Source organism: Malaya genurostris, chromosome 3, assembly GCF_030247185.1.
Source record: "Malaya genurostris strain Urasoe2022 chromosome 3, Malgen_1.1, whole genome shotgun sequence".
Classification (NCBI taxonomy): Eukaryota; Metazoa; Arthropoda; class Insecta; order Diptera; family Culicidae; genus Malaya; species Malaya genurostris.
In genome coordinates, this window is record NC_080572.1 from 283,530,351 (window position 1) to 283,551,775 (window position 21,425).

At 38.4% G+C, this 21,425-nt stretch overlaps 1 protein-coding gene across 1 annotated transcript in view; it reads left to right on the top strand.

Moving 5' to 3' along the window:
- Window positions 1-21,425, top strand: part of LOC131437762 (division abnormally delayed protein) — a 266,971-nt gene that overhangs the window by 218,644 nt on the left and 26,902 nt on the right. The window contains exons 2-3 of the mRNA XM_058607319.1: window positions 9,428-9,571; window positions 20,858-21,395. Of these exons, the coding sequence (XP_058463302.1) occupies window positions 9,428-9,571; window positions 20,858-21,395 (682 nt within the window). The remainder of the gene's footprint in view (window positions 1-9,427; window positions 9,572-20,857; window positions 21,396-21,425) is intronic.

Below are 21,425 nucleotides of genomic sequence, written 5' to 3' on the forward strand. Positions count from 1 at the left end.
GACAGTCATACCAACCTAGAAAAAAAATATTTCGACGAATAAAGTTTCCGTACGAAATATAATGCAAAAGTCTTACTACTTTTTACCCACAGTAGTGTTGAAGCCATGACCTTACAAGCTGACTGTTGTGTCTTTGGACACTTCGGATGTGGTTCGCCGGCTGTAGTTCACTCAGTTGATGATCGTTTCGATTCCAAGTGTGAAGTGATGGATCCATGTTTCATCCATTGTCACATATTGGCGTAACTATTCTAATTTATAACTTGTAATCATGGTCAAACACTGCTCTGAAACATAAACACGTTGTTGTTTTTCTATCAACTCGACACCCACTTTGAAAAGTGCTTTCTAATGGTCAAATGTTTGTGCATAATTGTAAACACACTGCTTTCTAATATCTTTACAGTCTCAGCTATCTCACGCAATTTAAATTTACGATTACACATTTTTTTTTGTAGTTATCATTTCCGTTGGATGACAAAAAGACGAAGAAGTATGAGTTAACACACGAAATTTTTTTGAATTCATAGTTTTGGAAATGATAAAAGTGACTTCGCTGCATTATTTGATATGTGTTTAGAAAGGCCTTTCGAATTGCTGCATCTAAATGGATATTTATGTTTGATTGATGATTATTGCTGCAATACACGAAACGGGTCGGTTGTAAGTAAGACATGAACCTCGCAAGAAAACACCATGCATGATTGCGAGAAAATGTCATAAATCCCACTTGAAAGATTGAATTTATAACGCCTACGTCACACGGAGCCACCGTCGCATGGCAGCAGTATCAGCAAGAGTTCTCTCTCTTTCTCTCTCAACCCGAACTACCTGATGCTCTACGTGTCCTCATTTTGCCACCTTTACTAGACGATTGGCATCATCAACACTACCGGGCCGGGCGACACCACGATAGCAACAAACATTTTGAAGGGATGTAGCACTCGGGGACACTTAATCGAGACTTCTCGCTCGTCGCTTCTGAGTGTACTCAGTTTTGGTTTATTCCCTTTTTTATTACAGCCCACTCATCAGTTTGTCACTGCTTCTTCGAGCGTACGGTCTATATGCTAAGTGGCTGCATTAATTTCAGCACACCTCTCGTCGGAATGGGGCCTAGATTGCATTCATTTTCTACCTCATCCTCCGGCCAGCTAGTCAGTGGAAGAACCAGTCCTCACCGCAACTTGTGCCTCATTGGCATCTGGTGTAGGCCGCAGTATATCATAGGACCTTCATCAAGCATATTTTCCGATCCAAATTCAACCCGGGAAGCTGACGGCACACTACTGTATAGTGCCACCGTAGCACTTAAATTATTCCCATTCATTCCAGCTATCCATCCATCCTCGACTTATGGAGGAAATTTTCCATGGAACTTTTCATTCACGCTTATGCTATCTTGAAATCGGTAAGAGTGCACTGAAAGCAAGTGAAATAAAAAAAAAGTGTTGAATGGATGAATGCCGTGTGCTTATCCCGGCTTCCAGCTTCCGGTGAAAGCGCAAGTAGGCAATTGAGAAACTTGCATCCTACGTTCGTTTCTGTGTATGCATTTCGGGACTGTATATTTTCCACAATCGGAAAGTGAAATGCTTCGTATCACAAAAGTTCGAAAGCGTTTTACTTCAAAAGCGAGTCTCATTTCAATTGGATTTCCGCTCATTGGATGCATTGAGGCAAAACAACTTGTTTGGTAATGGAAGCTCGGCTGTAGAATATTTTTCTTTTTTTTTTTGGTTTCATTTGTACAAAATATTTTTGTATATTTCGAGGCTACCGCTTCATTCCAGGACTTGGGTAGGAATGTTTTCAATCGAGTTTCTGATGATCTGTTTCGTATTCATTAGCCCCGCCTTAACGCAATGTTTGCATCAAATGGATTCAAACATTACCGAACAATTTTTTACAATGTTTATCACAATTGACCTTGTGAACAAAATATGTTTTGAGACTTAAACTCTTCACCATAATATCTATCCAACAGGCCAGATATTGTTGAAAACCGTTCATTTAGAACGGAAATCTCGATATTTTTATGTTGATGACTTTTTCGCCTATTCCAGTGCACAGCTGACCGTTGTACCTTTGGACGCTTCGGATGAGTTTCACCGGCTGTAGTTAACTCTTATGATGATCGTTTTGATTCCGAAGTGAAGTGATGGATCCATTGTCACATATCGGCGTAAAAAATCTGTTTTATTACTTGTAAAAATTGCCAAACACTGCTCTAAATCATCAACACGTTGTTGTTTTAATAAGCAAAATTGTTTTGAATCCGTTGTTTCAAAAATGACAAAAGTAGCTTCACTGGAATGACTGTCACTTTTTGTAGATTGTAAGAATCGGTCAACTGTTCACAGAGATATCGATATTTTTGTGTAGTCGATTTTTCCGTCATATCCAATTAATGAGGATTTTAAACAAAGCACGATGAAATGACACTTGAAATCAAAATTAGAAACAATTTTCAATACAATGATTTCTGATTGGTTGAAAGATTAAATACAGTAGGGGAGACCGGGGCTGGTTGACCGAACGGCCATTTGCAGAGCAGCTTTTCTGAAAAGGCTATTATGCGCAGTGGCGACATCTATAATGATTTTGGTGGAGCATTAGGTCACTCATGTACCGACGTAATTTTACGTGTTTCTGTGTTGTCGTTTGTGCAGGAGCACGTTTTTCTTTTTTTCGGCACTGGTGAGTAAATTTCTGTTTTTGTGAAGTAATACGTGTAACGTGGATCAATTTATATATGATTTCCAAAAACATGGTACCATTGGAAAGGGTATTTAAAACTTTTCAAAATGGCATATTGGTTTTCAGTACAATTTTTCTTTTATTTTTGTTAATCGTGATTGTTCTCGAAAACATTAATTGGGGCAGGTGGGCCGAGTCGTAAATTTGGCTTAGAGTACAGCGTAATTGGATATTCGTGAAACATTTTATAATTGTAAGTTTATAATGATGATTTTAAGTAAAAATATACATGAGAAATAACTGATGAAAATTAATAAAAATTTTTGAGAAATAGAAACAAGAGATTAGCATCATTAAAAGTTGGAAATTGTCGATAGAAAATATGATTCCAATATTTTATGCATCAAATGCCATCAAAACTTTTAGCATTTACAGGTCCTGACAGGATTTCTCGCAGATTGACCCAACCCCGAACAAAACTGGTCCATCAGTATAGAATTTGCTGCAGATGTAAGCCATCCTGAAAACAGCAGACTACTCCCCAAGGCTGATTCGGCGGAGCGCCAAGATCGTGAATCTCGAATTAATCCAAAATTTTAACAATTCTCTAATAAAAGCAGTATTGAAGGAGTAAAAATGAAACCAAGCGTAAGCGCGAACGCTAGTGAAGGAAAAGGTAGAAGGGAAACTGAAAAAGTTCACTAATGCTGCCGAAACTAATTCCACAAAAAGACTCAAAAAACCGAGAAGGAAAGTTTTTTTAAACTACTTACATAATAAAAATGATGCAAACAGACTGTTTCAACTAATGAAAACGTAAATCGATTTTTTTTTTCGCATTTGATTGTTAATAACTATTTTCCTGATTTTCATACAGGAATAAAAAAAAATCACACATGTGCTCAAAAGTTAAAAGGTGGTTCATGACAGAGCAAAGCGTTTATCAAAATGTCTAACCAGAAAGCGCACAGAAATTCCGAAAGCAAAACTCGGCCAGCTAGCCCCGGTCTCCCCTTTTCTGCATAGTATTTTGCCTCGATTTGTTTTAGCACGGTTAGTTTTTGGCAACATAATTGTTCGACTGTGACGTGTTATTCCGCATATTGCAATTTCTACATTATCTTCGAATTCAAAGTGATAACCCATTCATTTTTATAACCAAAAAGATTGTAACTGCCTACAACTACAACCATTGAAAAAAAACGAAATTTTCGTATCACTTAAATATATTCAAAAAATATGTACTCTCAAATTCTTTTATGAAACCTAAGAGCGTAAATTCTAAAAAAGTTTCGTTCCTTTGGTTGGAGGCAAATATTCTGTACTGCAAGCCCACTATTGAGTTTACTTGAAAGTCGTTAAATTTCAATTCCAACGGGTTTCATGGTAGACTCTACTCTGCTCCCGTAATCTGCCCGTTTAAATTGGTGGCGGCGCAGTCATCAGTGATTTTATGCTGACGTAATGAATGCTTCGGTCCAGAATATGTACACAACCAGCTTGAAGGAAAGTGTTTCCTACAGGCGAAATCAGTCGTTTTCCTGCGGGACGGAATCTCGCTCTGATGAAAGTTATCCGCTACTGGATCGTACGATGAATATTTGGGTAAACACAAAAACCACCGTCGTTTCAAGAGATTCGCAGAGAGCAAACCGGAAAATGGGAAATCGGTCAGAAGATGTTTACCACGGGTGAAACTCGATGCTTTCTTGAGATTATCACGTCAGCTGACATGAGAATTATTTTCATCTGCGAAGGATAAAAATAATCCCCAGATTGGCCGCCCGTGGTCGTTACGTGTTTCATCGTGCTGAAATATGCAAACACTTGAGATGTTATTGATGATGTTCTATTTTTTTTCATATAGATTGAAAATATTTATGCAATGGCATAGGCATTGATCATAGTTTCTTTAATTGGAAGTGCTTCAATTGCATGGCATAACGATTTGTGGGGCATTTCTTAAATGCTTCGATGTGTATGGAATTTTATATTTAAACGTTTATCTTTCCACTGCAAAGACAGGCTAACCGATCACTTCAAAATACGACCTGTGAACATTAACTCGTAACATAAATATTTGTTAATGTTTAGGTTTTTTAGAATCATCTTCAATCGGGAAAGTATTTGTATCATTTTTGTATTACATTTTGTAAAAGCTCTTGAATTAAAAGTTCCCTAGATTGAGCTGACAGATGATGACCATGAGCTTATCGCAGCACCTGTCTCCGATTATTAATATTAAATTTAGTCCCAAATCGTCACACAAAGCATGACAGGCAAAAGCGACACATAGAAACCAGGAATATTTTCAGTTATTGCGCGCAGTGGGCTTACCACACGTTTTGTTGACGTTACCATTATTATTTATAATTGACTAACATGCTAAAAATATGAACGATTTCTTATAATATCAAATTTATTGTATCTAACTCGTTATTTAATAAACACAAAACACAATGCATAAATTCGTGTCACTTTTTTTAATGTAATTTTTGCTCACGATATTACACCACCGAACCCACTGTGCATTTCTCACATCACCGCAATGCAAACAACAGCAATAAAGAACATGAAATAAAGTTTATGAAAGTCACGTTAAACTTTTTCAAATTTCGTTCATAATGTATAAATCCAAGTTTTATAATTTTGAGTTGCCTTTTCAGATTCTTTGTGAAATTTTACTTCGAACTTTATTTTTTAGTTCTAAGATCTTTCCTGTGGACCGGAATAGTTACCGTTTATGCATTTAAAAAACCATTTACGGTTCGACAAAGTTAAATTTCAAAATTCTAAGAATACTTAGTTGTGATAAAACGAAAACATAAGTGTCCGTTTTGGTTCTTCGAAATTCTGTCTAGTTTTTAAATATTTGATGCACTCTGGTGCACTCCGCTATATTTCATTCTAAGTTTCTAATTAGTTACGATGGGCTTAAAATTTTTGCTCAATTTATTCTTTTATTTTTTCGAGTACTTCTCTAAGTTCATATGAAGTTCAAGAAGAACCCCTACCTTCTTTAATCTTGGCGTCACTTAATTTGTGGAATATAAGTTTCAGGTGTAGAAAAGCCGCACTGTTTTGTCTAGTCGTTTAACAAACTGTTTCATGTACCACAATTTTTAATGTAATGGCGGTAATCACTAATCGAAGATTGAGAACATTATTTTTGACTATTTGAAATAACTTTTTCGGTGGACAGTTGTTACACTTGTAATGATTTTTGCCCGACTGTCCCATTCACAGAGATAACAACAGAGATTTGCCAACAAAATTTATTGTAATTAATCAGTCGTAGAATTTTTTCCATCGTTTGATACGTCTATGTCATATCAGTAACATATGCTACTGGAACAGATGGTAATTCATTTTTTCCCTAAACAATTTCGGTCAATTCAGTGACGAACAAGTTGAATGATTCAATAAAGAAACATCAAAGATTGAGAATCGGTTTAGAGGAAAGAACCAAGTTAGGTTGATAGCTTACTACTTCTGGTCACTTTAACGTGAAACCGATGAATCGTCTTACAAACGCAGAAGATCAAATAAAAATTTTTAAAAAATATATATAATTAACAACAACCATCCCCCGTATTCTCCAGACATACCCCTCAGAGAGTATTCTCTATTTTCAAACCTGAAAATGTTTCTCCAGGGAAAGAAATGTGCATCTTATAACAGCAACTCCATGAGAAACTGATGTACGATCTCTCAGATTTTCTTAATATTTAGAAGAATCGTTCTCCATTTAAAAATATTAGACCCATATTTATTTTTATTTGTCATTAGGGTGACCATTTCCTCGTTAGGGTTGATCAAAAGATTGATTATATTCGATATTATTAAAAAAATACATATTTCTAAAAACCATAACTTTTGAACCACTTAGCCGATTCTGCTAATTTTTGGATATGTTATCAATAAGTCCAAAGCCTATAGTTCTTAGGAAAACGTGCTTAATATACCTAGCAGTGAGATGATACCTTTTTTTATCAATCCGCATTTGTTTTTGGCATGAATATTCTTCGGTGTTTTAAGCAGCAATTTGAGATTTCAATCACTCATTACTCTGTCCAAACTGCAAATCGGACCGAAAACGTGTCATAATCGTTTGAACATTCCATGATATGTCGAAGTAAGTTCCACTTTAGAGTTTACGATTATTTAAGCTACTTTCAGAGCCGGTATTGAGGAACCAGCATTACCCAAACCGATTCGTATATCCATATGACGAATAAATTACAATAGTTTTGAGTCCAACTTTAAAGCTTTTCAGGATTGTTATCTTCTATATCGGTTTGAATTTTAAAAATCCATCATCCTATAATTCCAGAATCGGAAGTCAGAATTGGATAAAATTATTAATTTTGTCTTTGTCGATTTGGCTTTTTTGCGAAAACGATTGAGCTTTGAGAAAAGGTTCGATACTGAAACCGGAATTCGAAAATCGGTGTAGCCGAAGTCAGATAAATTCACCTGAGTAGCTGTATAGTTTACATTTGTTTCAAAATGTTTGAAAATCAGTGTAGACATCTTTGAGAAATCGTAGTGCGAATTTAATCCGAATCGAAAAATGAATACCACTAAAACTAAAATAAGTTTGTTTGGTTATCGACTATCCAAATCTACATACCCGATAAACCTGACAAATTTATGTGAACTAGACATTTTTGTACTAATCACCCTGTATTCCCTAAACCGGAAGTTGGATTTGACTGAAAAGCAAGATGTTAAAAATCTTAAAACTTTTCATTTGAATCTAACATGATTTTTAGATTTTATTTAAATCTTAGATCGGTTTAGTCATCTACGAGAAAAATGAGTTACATAATTTTAATTTCGTTTCACAATTTATCCTGTAGTTCCGGAACCAGAGGTCGAAACCAAACATGATTCAGGAACCTTGTTTGGAAGCATACGACTTTTCATATGAATCTGAGTTTGTAGAAAACGGTAGTCATCTCCGAAAAAAATTGAGTGAAATTATTTGTCACACACGCATTTGCTGATCTCGACGAACTGATTCGAATGGTATACGGGTGTTATGCTCTACCAGCATTTATTGCTTGAGTAGTTTGAATAAATATAATTATGGAATTGATTTCAATTCGCAAAAGCTGCCATCATCTGGTTTACATATGTCATATTCGAACGATTATTTTGCCAAAAACGAACCGTGATAAAATCGGTCCGAGACAAAATGTTATGAAAAAGGATACTGTACACAGTCTTTTTGGTACTTAGAAAAATTGTATGTAACAGTATAAAAAATCGTATTTTACTTTGCTCCCAAGCATTGCTTTGTCAAACAGTGCTCAAAACTCCTACTGCTGGAAAAGGGGGAAAAGTCGCTTACACAAAAATGTCGATATTTCCTTTAAAAATAAACGGATTTTAACAACCTATGGCTTGTTGGATAGCTATTACCGTGCGGAATCTATGTCTGGAAACATATTCTGTTTTCAAGGTCAAATGTGACAGATACTTTAAAAAAACTGAAAATTTTGACATAAAACTTCATATAACTCAAAAAGTAAACATCCGATCTCAAAACTATTTAATAGCGTTCTGGATGACGGGAGACCTTTCATTTGCCACTAGTTTGATCCCCGGGTTGGCGGTTCAATGCATAGGACACTGTTCTTACAAGCCAGTTGTCGTATGTTCGAGCCCCGACCTGGAAGGATTCTTAGTGTCAGTAGCATCCATAGTACTAGCAATGATTCTGTACACTAAAAATCGGCTGCGAAGTCTGTTGAAACAGAAAGGCCAAATTTCACTAAAGTAATGTAATGCCAAGACTTTGTTTTTTTTTTGTTAAAAATCGGTTCAGCCATCTCTGAGATCTCGACCTCTTTGTTGACAACACACACACACACACACACACACACACACACACACACACACACACACACACACACACACACACACACACACACACACACACACACACACACACACACACACACACACACACACACACACACACACACACACACACACACACACACACACACACACAAAAGTCGGTTTTCAGGGATTACATAGCCTTTACGTACAAGAAAGGTAAAAACCGCAAAACTTTCGATTTTTTTTATGCCAAATGTCTTAGAAATGCATAAAATGTTCTTTTTTTAAATCGAGTGCCATAGAGTTGACCTTATAAAATTCGGAATAACACCAGATCTAGACGTTCCATGCATTTCTAAGACAAAACATGAAAACCGGATTACTAATATTACTAAGATAATTCGCGTAAAAAAATCGCGCAAATCCGCCCAAAAAAGGCGAAAAAAAACACGTAAAAAAGACCTCAGTGTAGTTCATAAAGCAGTTATGTTCATGAATATCACACGCCGTGAAACATGTAAACTCATCTTTACTGTTTTGTTCATCCAAACTCTGCAAACGAATTTTTAAACCAACATAGTTTAACTTGTTACGTACACCGGGTCGATGGTCTCAACGGAAAGAACTATCCTAAGTTTACTTTTCAATATTGGCAAAAACGCTCCTGGTCCTACTGTAGTAGCACCAACGATTCTTCTCCAATTCATCACCGGGCCCATTGTTCCGATTTCGGTTGTTCGACTGTATTGTTGATACCGCCAAGTCCCACGCCGGATTGTGCACCAGCTGTGGCATAATGGCGCTCGTCACAGATTAGCAATGAATTAAATCTTCAACCTGATTAATTATTTCCCTTTTCTGCTCTCTTTTTGTACAGGCAATGTTTGTGGCGGTCCCTGTTGTGATAGCCAAGTGGAAAGTCAGCTTGAAACGAAAGCGACGAAAAACTTCGAAAGACTAGTCAAACACCACACCCGCAGCCAGCGAGGCCACTGGGAGCAGACGGTGAATCTGTACCGAGGTGAGTATTGAGTTGAGGAGAAAACTTTTCTATGCTAGCATTGTTCCAGATAAACAGTAGAAACTATGAATAAATGGAAAAAAGAGAACCCTTTATGAATGTGCTCCGATGTGATGTGCCAATTGAAGTTTGTTTGTTTGTATTCAGTTGAACAATTCCTCATTGAGACGTAGGTTGTTTACTCTGATAAGCTAATGCCAATTGAAGCAATCAACCATTACTGATTTTCTCAAGAAAAGTCTTATCAGTTTCAGTCAATCAATGGTGATATGGCTCAATAAATTATTGATAAATCTATTTTGGTTAGGAATCACTATTAGGCCGGAAAATTGGCGAATGACTAAAATGATAACATTTGACGGAGCTCGCAGTGATGATCATTTCTAACGACGACGCAGAAAAAAACCGCATTCCTTAGAGCAATGACTTCCAAAGCGATCCGGAAAGTCAACCAGTTGGTGGCGGCAGTACGAAGGTTTTTCGCTTCGTTACCACTCATTGCCGAGCGAGTTTGGGAGACCCTGTCCGAAGGCGTCTCATTGCATTAACTTACCCTATGTCGATGTACTTTCCTTTTATTGCATATTGCATTCCTACTTACCAAACCGGTCATAGGAAAATATTGTGTTGAGTTCGTTGATTGCAATGTTCTTCTTCCTTCGTCCTAGCATCGGTGCATGGTCCAGTATCGGGCAGCAGTAGAAGCACAATCTTGACTGAATTATGTAAGTGTGGTGAGAAACACATCTGTTCGAAAATAAATAGAATCCTGTCTCTATACAGCTGAACAGTTCAATCTTGCCTTCCTCCAGTGTCCTAAAAATGTAATAGTTGACATCACAACAGTTCAGTTCGGTTCATGTTACTCGCAACAATGTTTTGTGGAATGAAGATAAAGACTTGACATGTAGGGAATTGAGATTCGTAAATTGTAAATGGAAGACGGAAAGGTTAAACGGGAAAAAAATCGTGAGTTTGGGATTTGGTCTTGTAGTTGGCTGCCGATACAAGATTCAGTCATTGAGTAGGCAATCACACTCTCACTAATTTTTATACGAAGCCATTTCGTGCTGCCAACTGTCGCTTTATCTACCGCATGCATCGCACTTCATGAACATAATAGGATTGTAAATCTCAAAAGTAAACAGTAACGAGCTTCCTGTTGGAGACTGGAATTTGGGTTACCACACAACTAACTATCCATCTGAGAAGACAAACGCAACAATATTTGCTGTTTGGAAGTAGAACTTGCTCACGAGGATATCTAAAAATAGTCACGTATCAGTCGAAATGCAAATAAACGAAGATAATTTAACCTCTTTGTAAGCTTTACATTAAAAATCCAGCGAACGAGTCAACCAGTCTAATCGGAACGACTGTGAATCCTGTTAATAGCATGCAAATACGAACATAATGCATGAACATCATGCGTGCATAATTTCCACATTAATTGTACTGCAATTGTAAAACATTTATCATCATCATCATCAGGCCTAGATCCTGCAGACATCACACACTAACCTAGTGTCTGTTTGCTCGGGCAAACCCCGTTCTCGAGCATGCGAGCACACAATAACCCTACTTATCGACTTGATTACCCCTCTGCGATAATCAACGTCTTCTGTGGTGATGCATCGCCCCATATGTAGCCACTCATTACCTCTTATGCACTGTGCAAACATGTTTGACCCTTCTGAACCGGAAAATAATTAAATCTGAATCGATGGCATCGGCCCACATTTATTGATCACTTTAATCTCTGTGATACCGGTCTATATTTGTTTCGATTGTGGCTACATAAACGGGACCGTTTTCTCCCCTTGCTTTGATTCTCCTGCACCTCTCATTAGCCTATCATATCTGATTGGGAGTCAACGAAGGGCGCTTTCAATCACCTCCACCGGTATTTCAGTGAAATCAGTAGCCGTGACAAGTAGAATTATATATTTTCCGATGCTCACATTTCCGGCAAGTTCTTACACTGTGAGAAAAATTGTAAATCAGACATTCTACAAGTTTCAAAGTTTTTTGTCCGCGACTCCAAATCGCTTGCCAAAGCAGAAAAAAACGAACGTATTTCAGTCTATCTGTTGACGGGTTGTAGATAAGTTTTCACTGCGGAATGGAAACAACCGAGAAGCTACTGACTAAAATTGAAGATATATTTATTCTAGAGTGATTGTAACGGTAGTGATACCATTAGCCACTACATTATATAGCTGATTATATGGCCATTAAATGTTTAAACGAGTTCACAATTTTTATAGGACTCATTGAGAAGATGCATTGCAATAGACCGATTTCACACCGGTTCTAGAAGATGGAATTAATGTTTGAATTGGAATGATGAAGAGCACGGTTACTTTCCTATGGCTCAATTTTGGTACAAACATGTTCTTGAGTTATCAACTCGAATAAAGATATGCACGAGGCATTACACGTGGGAAAAAACCGTTTTTCCGAGTTGTAAATCAATCTTAAACATGAATTTTGCGTGCCAAACGATGTGCTACCCTACCTCGTTCGTTCCTTCACTGAAGTGTTTTAGTCTATCGTGCAAGAAAAAGTTTTTCTCTTTTGCATTAAAAAATATGCTGTTTTCGATATGTCAAGCTGTGTAAGAAATGGGGAACAAATAATTCATATCATGTAATCACATAAGGAGTTTATCGATAAGTAGTTAGGAACATTCAAACAGTTATTACTCTGAAATGGCTTAATTTTTTGCAACGTGTTTTGCGGTGACATGTTTGTTTACATGTCAACAACAGCTCGGCAATCGATTGGTTTCGGTACGGTTTATCGTTTCAATGATGAGTCGAATTGATCCGGAAACGCGAAAGAAAATTCTGCACACTTGGTGCTCAGAAAGTGGTGTCACATACAACGAAATTGCAAATCGAGTGAAAGTACACCACACCAGTGTCAAAAATACTATCGAGAAGTTCGGTAAGACCCTTTCCATGAAGGATTTGCCCCGATCCGGTAGGAAAACGGGTCTCAGCCATCCCGTCCGGGACTTAAAAGTGGTTGAGTACATCAGGAAAAACCCATCGGCGTCGACGCGGGATTTGGCCAAGCAGTTCAACACCAGCATCAGGATGATTCAACGGATCAAAGTTCGGAACTCCCTAAAAACGTACAAGAAACAGAAGGTGCCGAAAAAGTCCCTGGTACAGCAAGTTCAGGCCAAAACAAGAGCGCGAAAACTGTATAACCGGATTCTACAGAATAAAGACGGATGCATCCTGATCGACGACGAAACCTACGCCAAGAAAGACTCTCGAGCGCTGCCCAGACCGCAATATTATACGAAATCGGTGCACCAGGACCAGGACGACGCTGACACCACGGTGGCGATGGAAAAGTTTGGGCAGAAGGTGTTGGTCTGGCAAGCAATTTGTACCTGTGATTTGCGGTCGTCGATTTTCTTCACGAAGGGCACAATTAACGCCAAGGTGTACGAGAAAGAATGTTTGAAGAAGAGAATGCTGTCACTGTACTGAAAGCATAAGGCTCCTTATCTCTTCTGGCCGAATTTGGCTTCAGCCCACTACGCCAACACCGTTCTACAGTGGTTGTCAAAAAATAATGTACAATTCGTGGAAAAGGACATCAATCCACCGAACTGCCCGGATCTTCGGCCAATTGAAAGGTATTAGGCAATTGTCAAGCGGCACTTTCGGAAGGAAGGTACAGTGTCCCAAAGCATGCAGAAGTTAAAAAAAAACTGGACAGCTGCCACCAGGAAAGTCACAAAAGTAACTGTGCAGAATTTAATGAAGAATGTCAAGTCCAAAATGCGAGCGTTTCACAGAAACTAGGATTTTCTTCAATATAACCAGTGAAATGCATAAAAATGTAATTTTTCTACAATATATCGAGAACTGATGTCAAATATGTTTTTTTTTTCGCTTTTTTATTCAATAATCAATGTTGCTAACTACTTTTCGATACACTCCTTAAAAGCTCATTTGAATAGATGGTCCTTGATACCTTCCATTAAAATACGGAATTCATAAGTTGATTTTTTTGCTGGAATCTTTTTGACAACACTGTTTTTGACAGATCACGCGTGAATCATGTCCTGTGTCATTATCAAACTTGTTCAGTTTGGTCTATGATTTAATCATGAATCGACCTACGAACGAACAACGCTTGCAAATGGGTACTGGCAAAGTGAAGATTCACTTTCTTATCGAAAAATTTTGTTCAGCAACGAAGCTTATTTCTGATTGAATGGATGCGTCAACAAGCAAAATACCAGTTCGTGCTCGCATCCCATAAGACGCAGTCGACAATTGCTTACGGTCGAGACGATAAAAACAAAGACAATACAGTGTAGTGAACAATAGACTGTACGAAATGGGCAAATACGATTTAACAAAGCCTGAAAGTTGGCCTACAAGGCCAAATTCAATTTGTATTGATTTCAAGCGCTGCAAAGTTAGACCAGCAGCAACCGAAATTGAAACCTTGCTTAAGGAACGAATGCATCTAAACGTTAATGATGTAAGTGAGATTCAATTCAACAAGGCGTCTAACTGTGTGTACATTATGTTCAAACGTGAAAAAGATGCAATTGCATTTGCTTCGGTTAATAACGGAATGCACAGTAATGATCATGACAATGTTGAGTATAAAATCCCTGTGTACATGGTGGACAATGCCATAGAAGTACGCGTGCATGACCTTCCCCCGCAGACCAGCGATGGGTATGTTCGGAAGAGTATGTCGCAGTACGGTGAAGTTCTTTCCATCGAAAGGGAAGTATGGCGGAATTTTTTTCCGGGTATCCGGAATGGCGTGCGAGTGGTACGTATGCAACTACGTAAAGCAATTCCATCTTACATCATTTGTGATCAAGACGGGATACATCCGTGTAAAACGCTGATTACGTATGAAAATCAACTGGTTACATGTCAGTTTTGTGAACAACCTGCACACTACGGCAAACCTTGCACTGAAACTGCAAAAAGGACATCTTCAAACAAAAATAAGGACAACCGCCCAACAACGGAAACTAGTGAGCGCAGTACTCCTGTTGTACCATCAAACCCACCAGCAACTGCAATTAATGCACAACAAGGCGCGTCTACAGCAACTAACAACCAACCCAAGAATGCGAATTACAAGGAAAACGAAGAAAACACGGAAACCAACAACGATACCACCGATGCGGCAATGGAGGACGAGACGAGCGACGAACAAAGTGCCCCTCACTCATCGCAAGATAAAAATGGAAGCTCCTCTCCCCCTAGAAAAAGGGTGACAACGAGATCCAACGGTAAAAAAATTATTTTATCTAATAAAAAAATGGCTCATTCGGCCACGTAAAGCTTGTACGCAAATTGGCCTGAATAAAAAAAAATTTATAAAAAAAAAAAAAAACAAGCAAAATTTCCTCATCTGGAGTGAATACCAACCTGAAGCATTGTAAGAGCTAACAATGCATCCAAAAAAAGTCACTGTTTGGCATGGATTATTTCCTGCAATACAACGATGGGCGGAACGTTACTGTGAATGGCGAGCGCTACCGTGTGATGGCTGGCATTTGTTTTGCCCAAAATGCAAGAATTGGACATGCCTGACTTAGGTTTTCAGCAAGACGGTGCCACTTCTCACACGGCACGCGAAAAATGACCAAACTGAGAGCCGCCTTTGGTGAACTGTTTATCTCACGTTTTGGGCCGTGGGTCGTTTAGCGTGTGATTTAACGCCTTTAAACTATTTCTTGTGGGGCTATGTTAAGGCTTATGTTTACAAATATTAACCCAGCAACGGTTGACGGACTAGAAGCCAATATCAAAGGATTTATTCGTAAAATATCGGCTGATATGTTGGAAAGAATGTGCTTAAATTTTGCCTTGTGGATGGGCCATCTAAAGCGGAGCCGCGGCCAACATTTGTGAGAATTGATTAAAACATGGGTTGATGTTACTTTCAAGATTAGGATTAACTTTATTTTTATAATTTCGTTAACTTATATAGCCTATTCTCTCCTAGCCTAGCTAATTAATTCTTACAATTAGGATCTCTGAGAATCCGGGAGGAGGAGTTAGAACGCGCAATGTAAATCGGGTTTAACCAATGGGACTCGTTGTATCGTATCGGCCATTATATATTTTGTGGGTGAGAGAGTGAGTAAAGCTTCTTGATGAGCGTGAGCGGGTGTGATAAGGAAAGGAGAGGGCGATAGCATGTTGGGTTATTCTCGTGAGTGTCGGTTTGAATGAGAGTGTATTCCTGAGTTACTGTTATTCTAGGTCGTGTTGACTGGTATTGATTGTGGGACATGAGGGAGGTGCAGAAGGGGGAAGCGACACAGGTTGTTATGTTTTTGTGTTCTGTTTTTTCGATGACATAACGATTTGAAACTTGATGCTTCCTTGTTTCTGTAGTCGAATTTTATGACCAGGGCGTTTTTCGCTGGGTCACCGGAAAGTGCAAGTGCTGACATTTTAGTTGGCTTCATGTACGTAATGTTTTTGTTTTATGTAGGTTTCTAGGTTTTCGTGGAAGGGCGCTTTTACGGGTTTTTGTTAAGTGCGTGTGGTCTGGGGTGTGTGAAAGATTTAGTCTTAAATATTCATATTACATGGTCTGGGATGTGTGAGGAGATTTAGTCTCGAAGGCTCATATTAAATTTGCATGAAATCATCTTCAAACATTGAATTGTGTTGATCGTTCTATCGATTCCAATAAAAATTTCATCAATTTTCTCAATTTTTTTTCAAAATGATATTCTATATCTCCTCATTAATCATCCTTTAGAAGAGTAACTTTTTGTGGAGTAATTATTAATTTCATCTGCAAAAATCCTCTCTCGCATTCGCTTGTTGAAACTGCTATGGTATGGCAGTATTGATGAGGAGAGGTTATGGTCCCATCATAAGGTGATGAGCGTTAAAAATGTTCAAATAGTCAAATTAACGACGACATAAGAATGGAACTATTCTCCAACTTTGATCTTAAAACCCTTTCGGAATTCAGCTCTTGTTTGTTGTAATATGATGGTTGTTGAAAATTTCCAACCTCCATAGTACGTACAATGAGAAGTCCCGGGCTCTCACAGGAAAGACGTGAGCAGTTTCGAACCGTGTATATTTTTGAGGAGAACATGCCTCTAGACATGCCAAATTTCATGACAATCTATCCACTAGTGTTTAAATAACAGCTGATCATGTCAGACGAGCTCTAGTTTTCATCAAGCTGTGGAAAAAAAGCACTAGCGCATTCATGCATAAAAGCAACGGTGAAATTGAATGGTTTGCGGTACGGATTGGTTCACCATACCCCGTATTCTCCAGATCTGGCTCCCATCAACTATTATCTATTTCGAAACCTGAAAAGGTTTCTCCAGGGAAAGAAATTTTCGTCGAATGCTGAGGTCATTCCAGAAACGAAAGTCTATTTTGATGGCCTTGACAAATCTGTTTTTTTTTTTCAAAGAGCATCAAAATGCTGGAGGACCGATGGGTCAAGTGTATCGCTCTAGATGGAGACTATACTGAAGAATAAAAAAATTTTCACGGTAAAAACTTGACTTTTTCTTTGTTACGACCGGGGTTTCTCATTCCATGTAGTATGGTTGATGTCGCGAAAACAGGGTTAATATCATCAAGATTAGTATCAACATTATTCCGATTTGTTGGTCTGGTTAATTGATGACCAAACTTATTTACGAATTGAAGAATTGATTAGCTTAAAAATGCCCGAGTGAATCACGGTGATGTTTCCGAGATTTCCTTGAGGGTTACTGTGTGCTTCCCTAGTTGTTACAAAAAAGCCCTGATTATAATCCAATATAAGATTCGATAATTAATCTGTAACATATGCACTTCTCCAACATTGTATGAAAGCTTTTAGGAAATTGTTTTTGTATGAAAGCTTTGTAATTCTGATTTGACTTTTATTTGCGTTTCGACTTCTACTCATCAGTGCATTTGCAGTTCATGCTGAGTTACTAGTGCTACTAAGAACTTTACTGGCTCTTTGTTCTCATATGGAAAGGATATTCAATTCCTTCGAAAACTGTTTTTTGAACCGTCGAGATCGCGAGAAGTCTGTGTGTGTGTCGAGTTTTACAAACTTCGACTCATATGAAAAGTCATACTTCACCATAGAACGCTATTGAATTTTATCCAGATTCGACCTTCGGTTCCGTAATTGTAAGGTGATATGAGCAAAAAATTGCACCTAATATCTAAGAAATTACTGAACGGATTTAAACATAAATAGAATCAAATGGAAGGTCTCACGATCCCCTTTTGAATTATATCTAGATATGACTTCCGGTTCTGTAAATACAGGATAATTTCATGATTTTTTTAATGCACGTTAATGTAAAACCGAATAAAATCATTTCAGCTAGTGATGTATTTCTTGTATTGTGCATGTTTTGTTAGTAAATGATCAAAAAATTTATTTCCGATATATCAACTCCCAGTTTCCGGTTCCGGAGATACCAGAAATAGTGATCATACACTCCGACAACTTAATTGATTTCAATATTGTTTTTTTTTTTAGTCAAGATTCATTGAAAAGATTATGAAAATATGATTAACATGAGAAAAGCATCATCACACCTCTAGTTGTATTAAATCAGGTTTTTAAACTTACACCGAAGAACTAAACTGAAGCTTCTGAACTGATGTCTTCAACGAATACAAGTTTCGCCTTACTGGGCGTACAGTTTGAAGTCATTTAGGCGTTTCGTTTAATAAAATCACACGCGCTACAAGCGCATACCTGACTATTTTCAATTTTATTTTCCGTTTTGTCTTTGACTCATCAGTTAAGTTTTTTTTGTTAGAAACTCCTTACATATGTTTTATCAAAGTATAATTTATCGAAACAACTTTTTCAACATCTAAACTCATTATTTTGGAAGATTAAGAATTCCAACCAGATTATGTTAAGCTTTTGAAAGATTCCATCCTTTCACTCGATTGAACTGATGCATATTCGGCTCAAAACTTATGTCGTTTTCGCTTGATACCAAACCTAACCCAGTTTCCACCCTAACTGCTGTCAAACCGTTTGTTTGAAGCTAGTTTCGAACCTATTTTTAACGTTTTTGAACTGAAAATCGAGTCAGTTTCGAACCTAGTTTTTATATCAGATTTGCTCAAACCCCCGTTGCTAAGTGCGAAATCAACACAGTTTCGAGAAAAGTGTTTGATTGATGAAACTACCCTGGGTCAGCTCAGTTTTCTCAAGCGAAAACGACATTACTATGACTACCCCTAAGAAAAAAAAATCGCCAATGAATAATATTAATTCATGGAATTGCAAGCCATCAATATGACGTTTGATATTCCGGCCCGAACGCATCGGGTGGCAACATATTTTATAAAACGTCCAAAACTCAATTCAAAACTCAAAATTTCGTTAGCAAATGTTTAATCTCAATTATCTCACTGTGAATCATACCAATAATTGTGGTCAATTTATGAAGAATCGATTCACTCACCAGAAGTGCATTCGATGTCATTGAATTTCCACAAAGTGCTCTTGAATTCAAGGAATCGCTCCGCAGCTGCTCGGTATATACTTCCAATATCTATGTCCAATACCTTCTAAGAATTGATTTTTTCAAACGACGATAGAAAAATACCGATAATACATTTGTTACCCAAGAAGACTAGGCTTATCCTTTATTTTTTAATTTTTGCTTGAGAAAACTGAAACTGACCTAGGGCAGTTTCATTAAACAAACACTTTTCACGAAACTGTGTTTGGTTCGCACCTAGCAACGGGAAGCGTTTATCTTTATTATGGTAAATTTCACAGCACACTTTGATATTTTCACTTGAGCAATAATAGAATCAGATGCCGATACGAAGTAGCAAATTCTCAGATTCCAATCCAAACATGTTAAGACGCAGGGTAGCTACAATTTTACCAAGAATTCAACAGAATATAGAAATTCGCCTTTGTATTCAAAAAGCCTTTGTATTCAATACTGTACCACTCCTAATTGAAAGTAAACAAACAAAGTATCATTACGCTTTGGATTCGGCCACACGTGACACCGCAAATTAGCGCTCCGAATAATATAACACTGGACCGGTCCAGACAGATCGCACTGCTCGGATTATTGTCAGGTGGTGGTAGTACGGAGAAATGCACTCCCAACTTGGTCCAGGTTTGGGATGCACCCACTGATGCGGTTTGGGATTTGATTGATCTGTTGCCGTTTTTGGTTTGAGGAAAGGAGTAATTTGTGTTGTTCTGAAAACCAAAAACGCTTTCGATTTAATTGAACGGGTTCAATTGTATAATGGATTCTGAGCACGTATTCACGTTCAAACGAGGGGCAATTGACAAGCTTTAAAGTGTTTAATCTATTGATAAAAGGTTAACGTCTTCAATCAACACTTGTTTTTGTCTTAGTTCTTAGATCAAGGATACATTTCTGTCACTGCACTGACTGAGAGCACGTGAGGACCTGCATATTTTGTAGTAGAAGGCAGGTATTGGAACAGAATTGAAACCATGCAATTTAAAGTTTTCAGAATTATCACCAGTCCGTCTTACTCCGACTGTCTTCACTTTACCCCCCTACTGGCTATTCCAGGGTCATACAAGTTGCATGAATTAAACCGGCACCGCATCTTCTTCGGCTGTTCGGATGACGTCACCGCGAAAGAATGTGCCATGGCCAGAGCCTTGTCGTTTATGAACAAAAGAATCCAAAGAAGGGCTTCTTCACGGTGTACACGCCTGACTGTGGGATCCGCCGCAGCCGTTCTTCTTGGTGGACCTCGTGAAGCGTGAAGGAAGAATTTTTCTCCATCTAGCTTTTCTTTTCTTTTCCCCCGCCTCCCCGGAGGCATCAGGCCGGATTGGTTGCTGCTGGAGCAAGTAAAATTTAAATGTGGGCTCCGCGCACTCTCTTGTGGCTTCGTTAAAAACGATTTCGAGGAGATGAATTTAAGATTTATTCTTCTGAGTCTGTGCTTTCCGCTTTGCTCGAATCCGGAGTTATGTTACCGTTTTCCGCAGCGGAAACTTCCCGACAAACTCATGATTTTATGTGCACATTCCCACATCGTTCTGCAGATATTGGATTACCTGTTCAGTTTACTACTTCATGCATAAAGTGTACATTTCTTCTTTTTCCCGTTTCCCAGAAGCTCGCCTTTCCCGTGTTGAAATGTGAGTTCCGAAACTCGCAAGCAATTCGAATTTTGCGCGAAATTGTGTGCCCATACATTTATGCATGTGACGTTATCTGGCCGTACCAATCTTGGACTAAATCCCTTGTCTTTCCATTTACAGATTACCTGCTGCAGCTCTCCCGCCAGTCCGAGAACAAAACTCTGAGTCTGTTCTCAACCGTGTACCGTAAGATGTCCCCACTGTCACGGGAACCGATTCTGGAACTGTACGAAACTATCCGGAATCATCTAACGTCGGCGTCGTTCACCGACGATCTCGGTCTAGTCACAGACAAATTCTTCCGGAATCTCTTCCCGGTGGCGTATCACCACGCTGTGGTCCACGCCGATAAGGATGTGGACTTCCACACTGACTACAAGAACTGTCTCATTCACACGTACGATGATCTGAAACCTTTCGGAGATATTCCACAGCAGCTTGCAAATTCCCTGGTCACTAGCGTGGGTGCTGCCAGTGTCCTGCTACGAGTGCTGCGAGAGGGTTCCGAGGTGCTCAACAAACTGGACGAGCTGGTTACGGAAAATTTACAAGACACATGCAAATCGGCCCTTCTGAGGATGAACTATTGTGCCAGTTGTAAACGGTACAACCACAATCACGCAAGACCGTGCGCTGGATTATGCAAAAATGTTATGAGGTAGTTACATTGTAGCGAAAATTCCTGGGA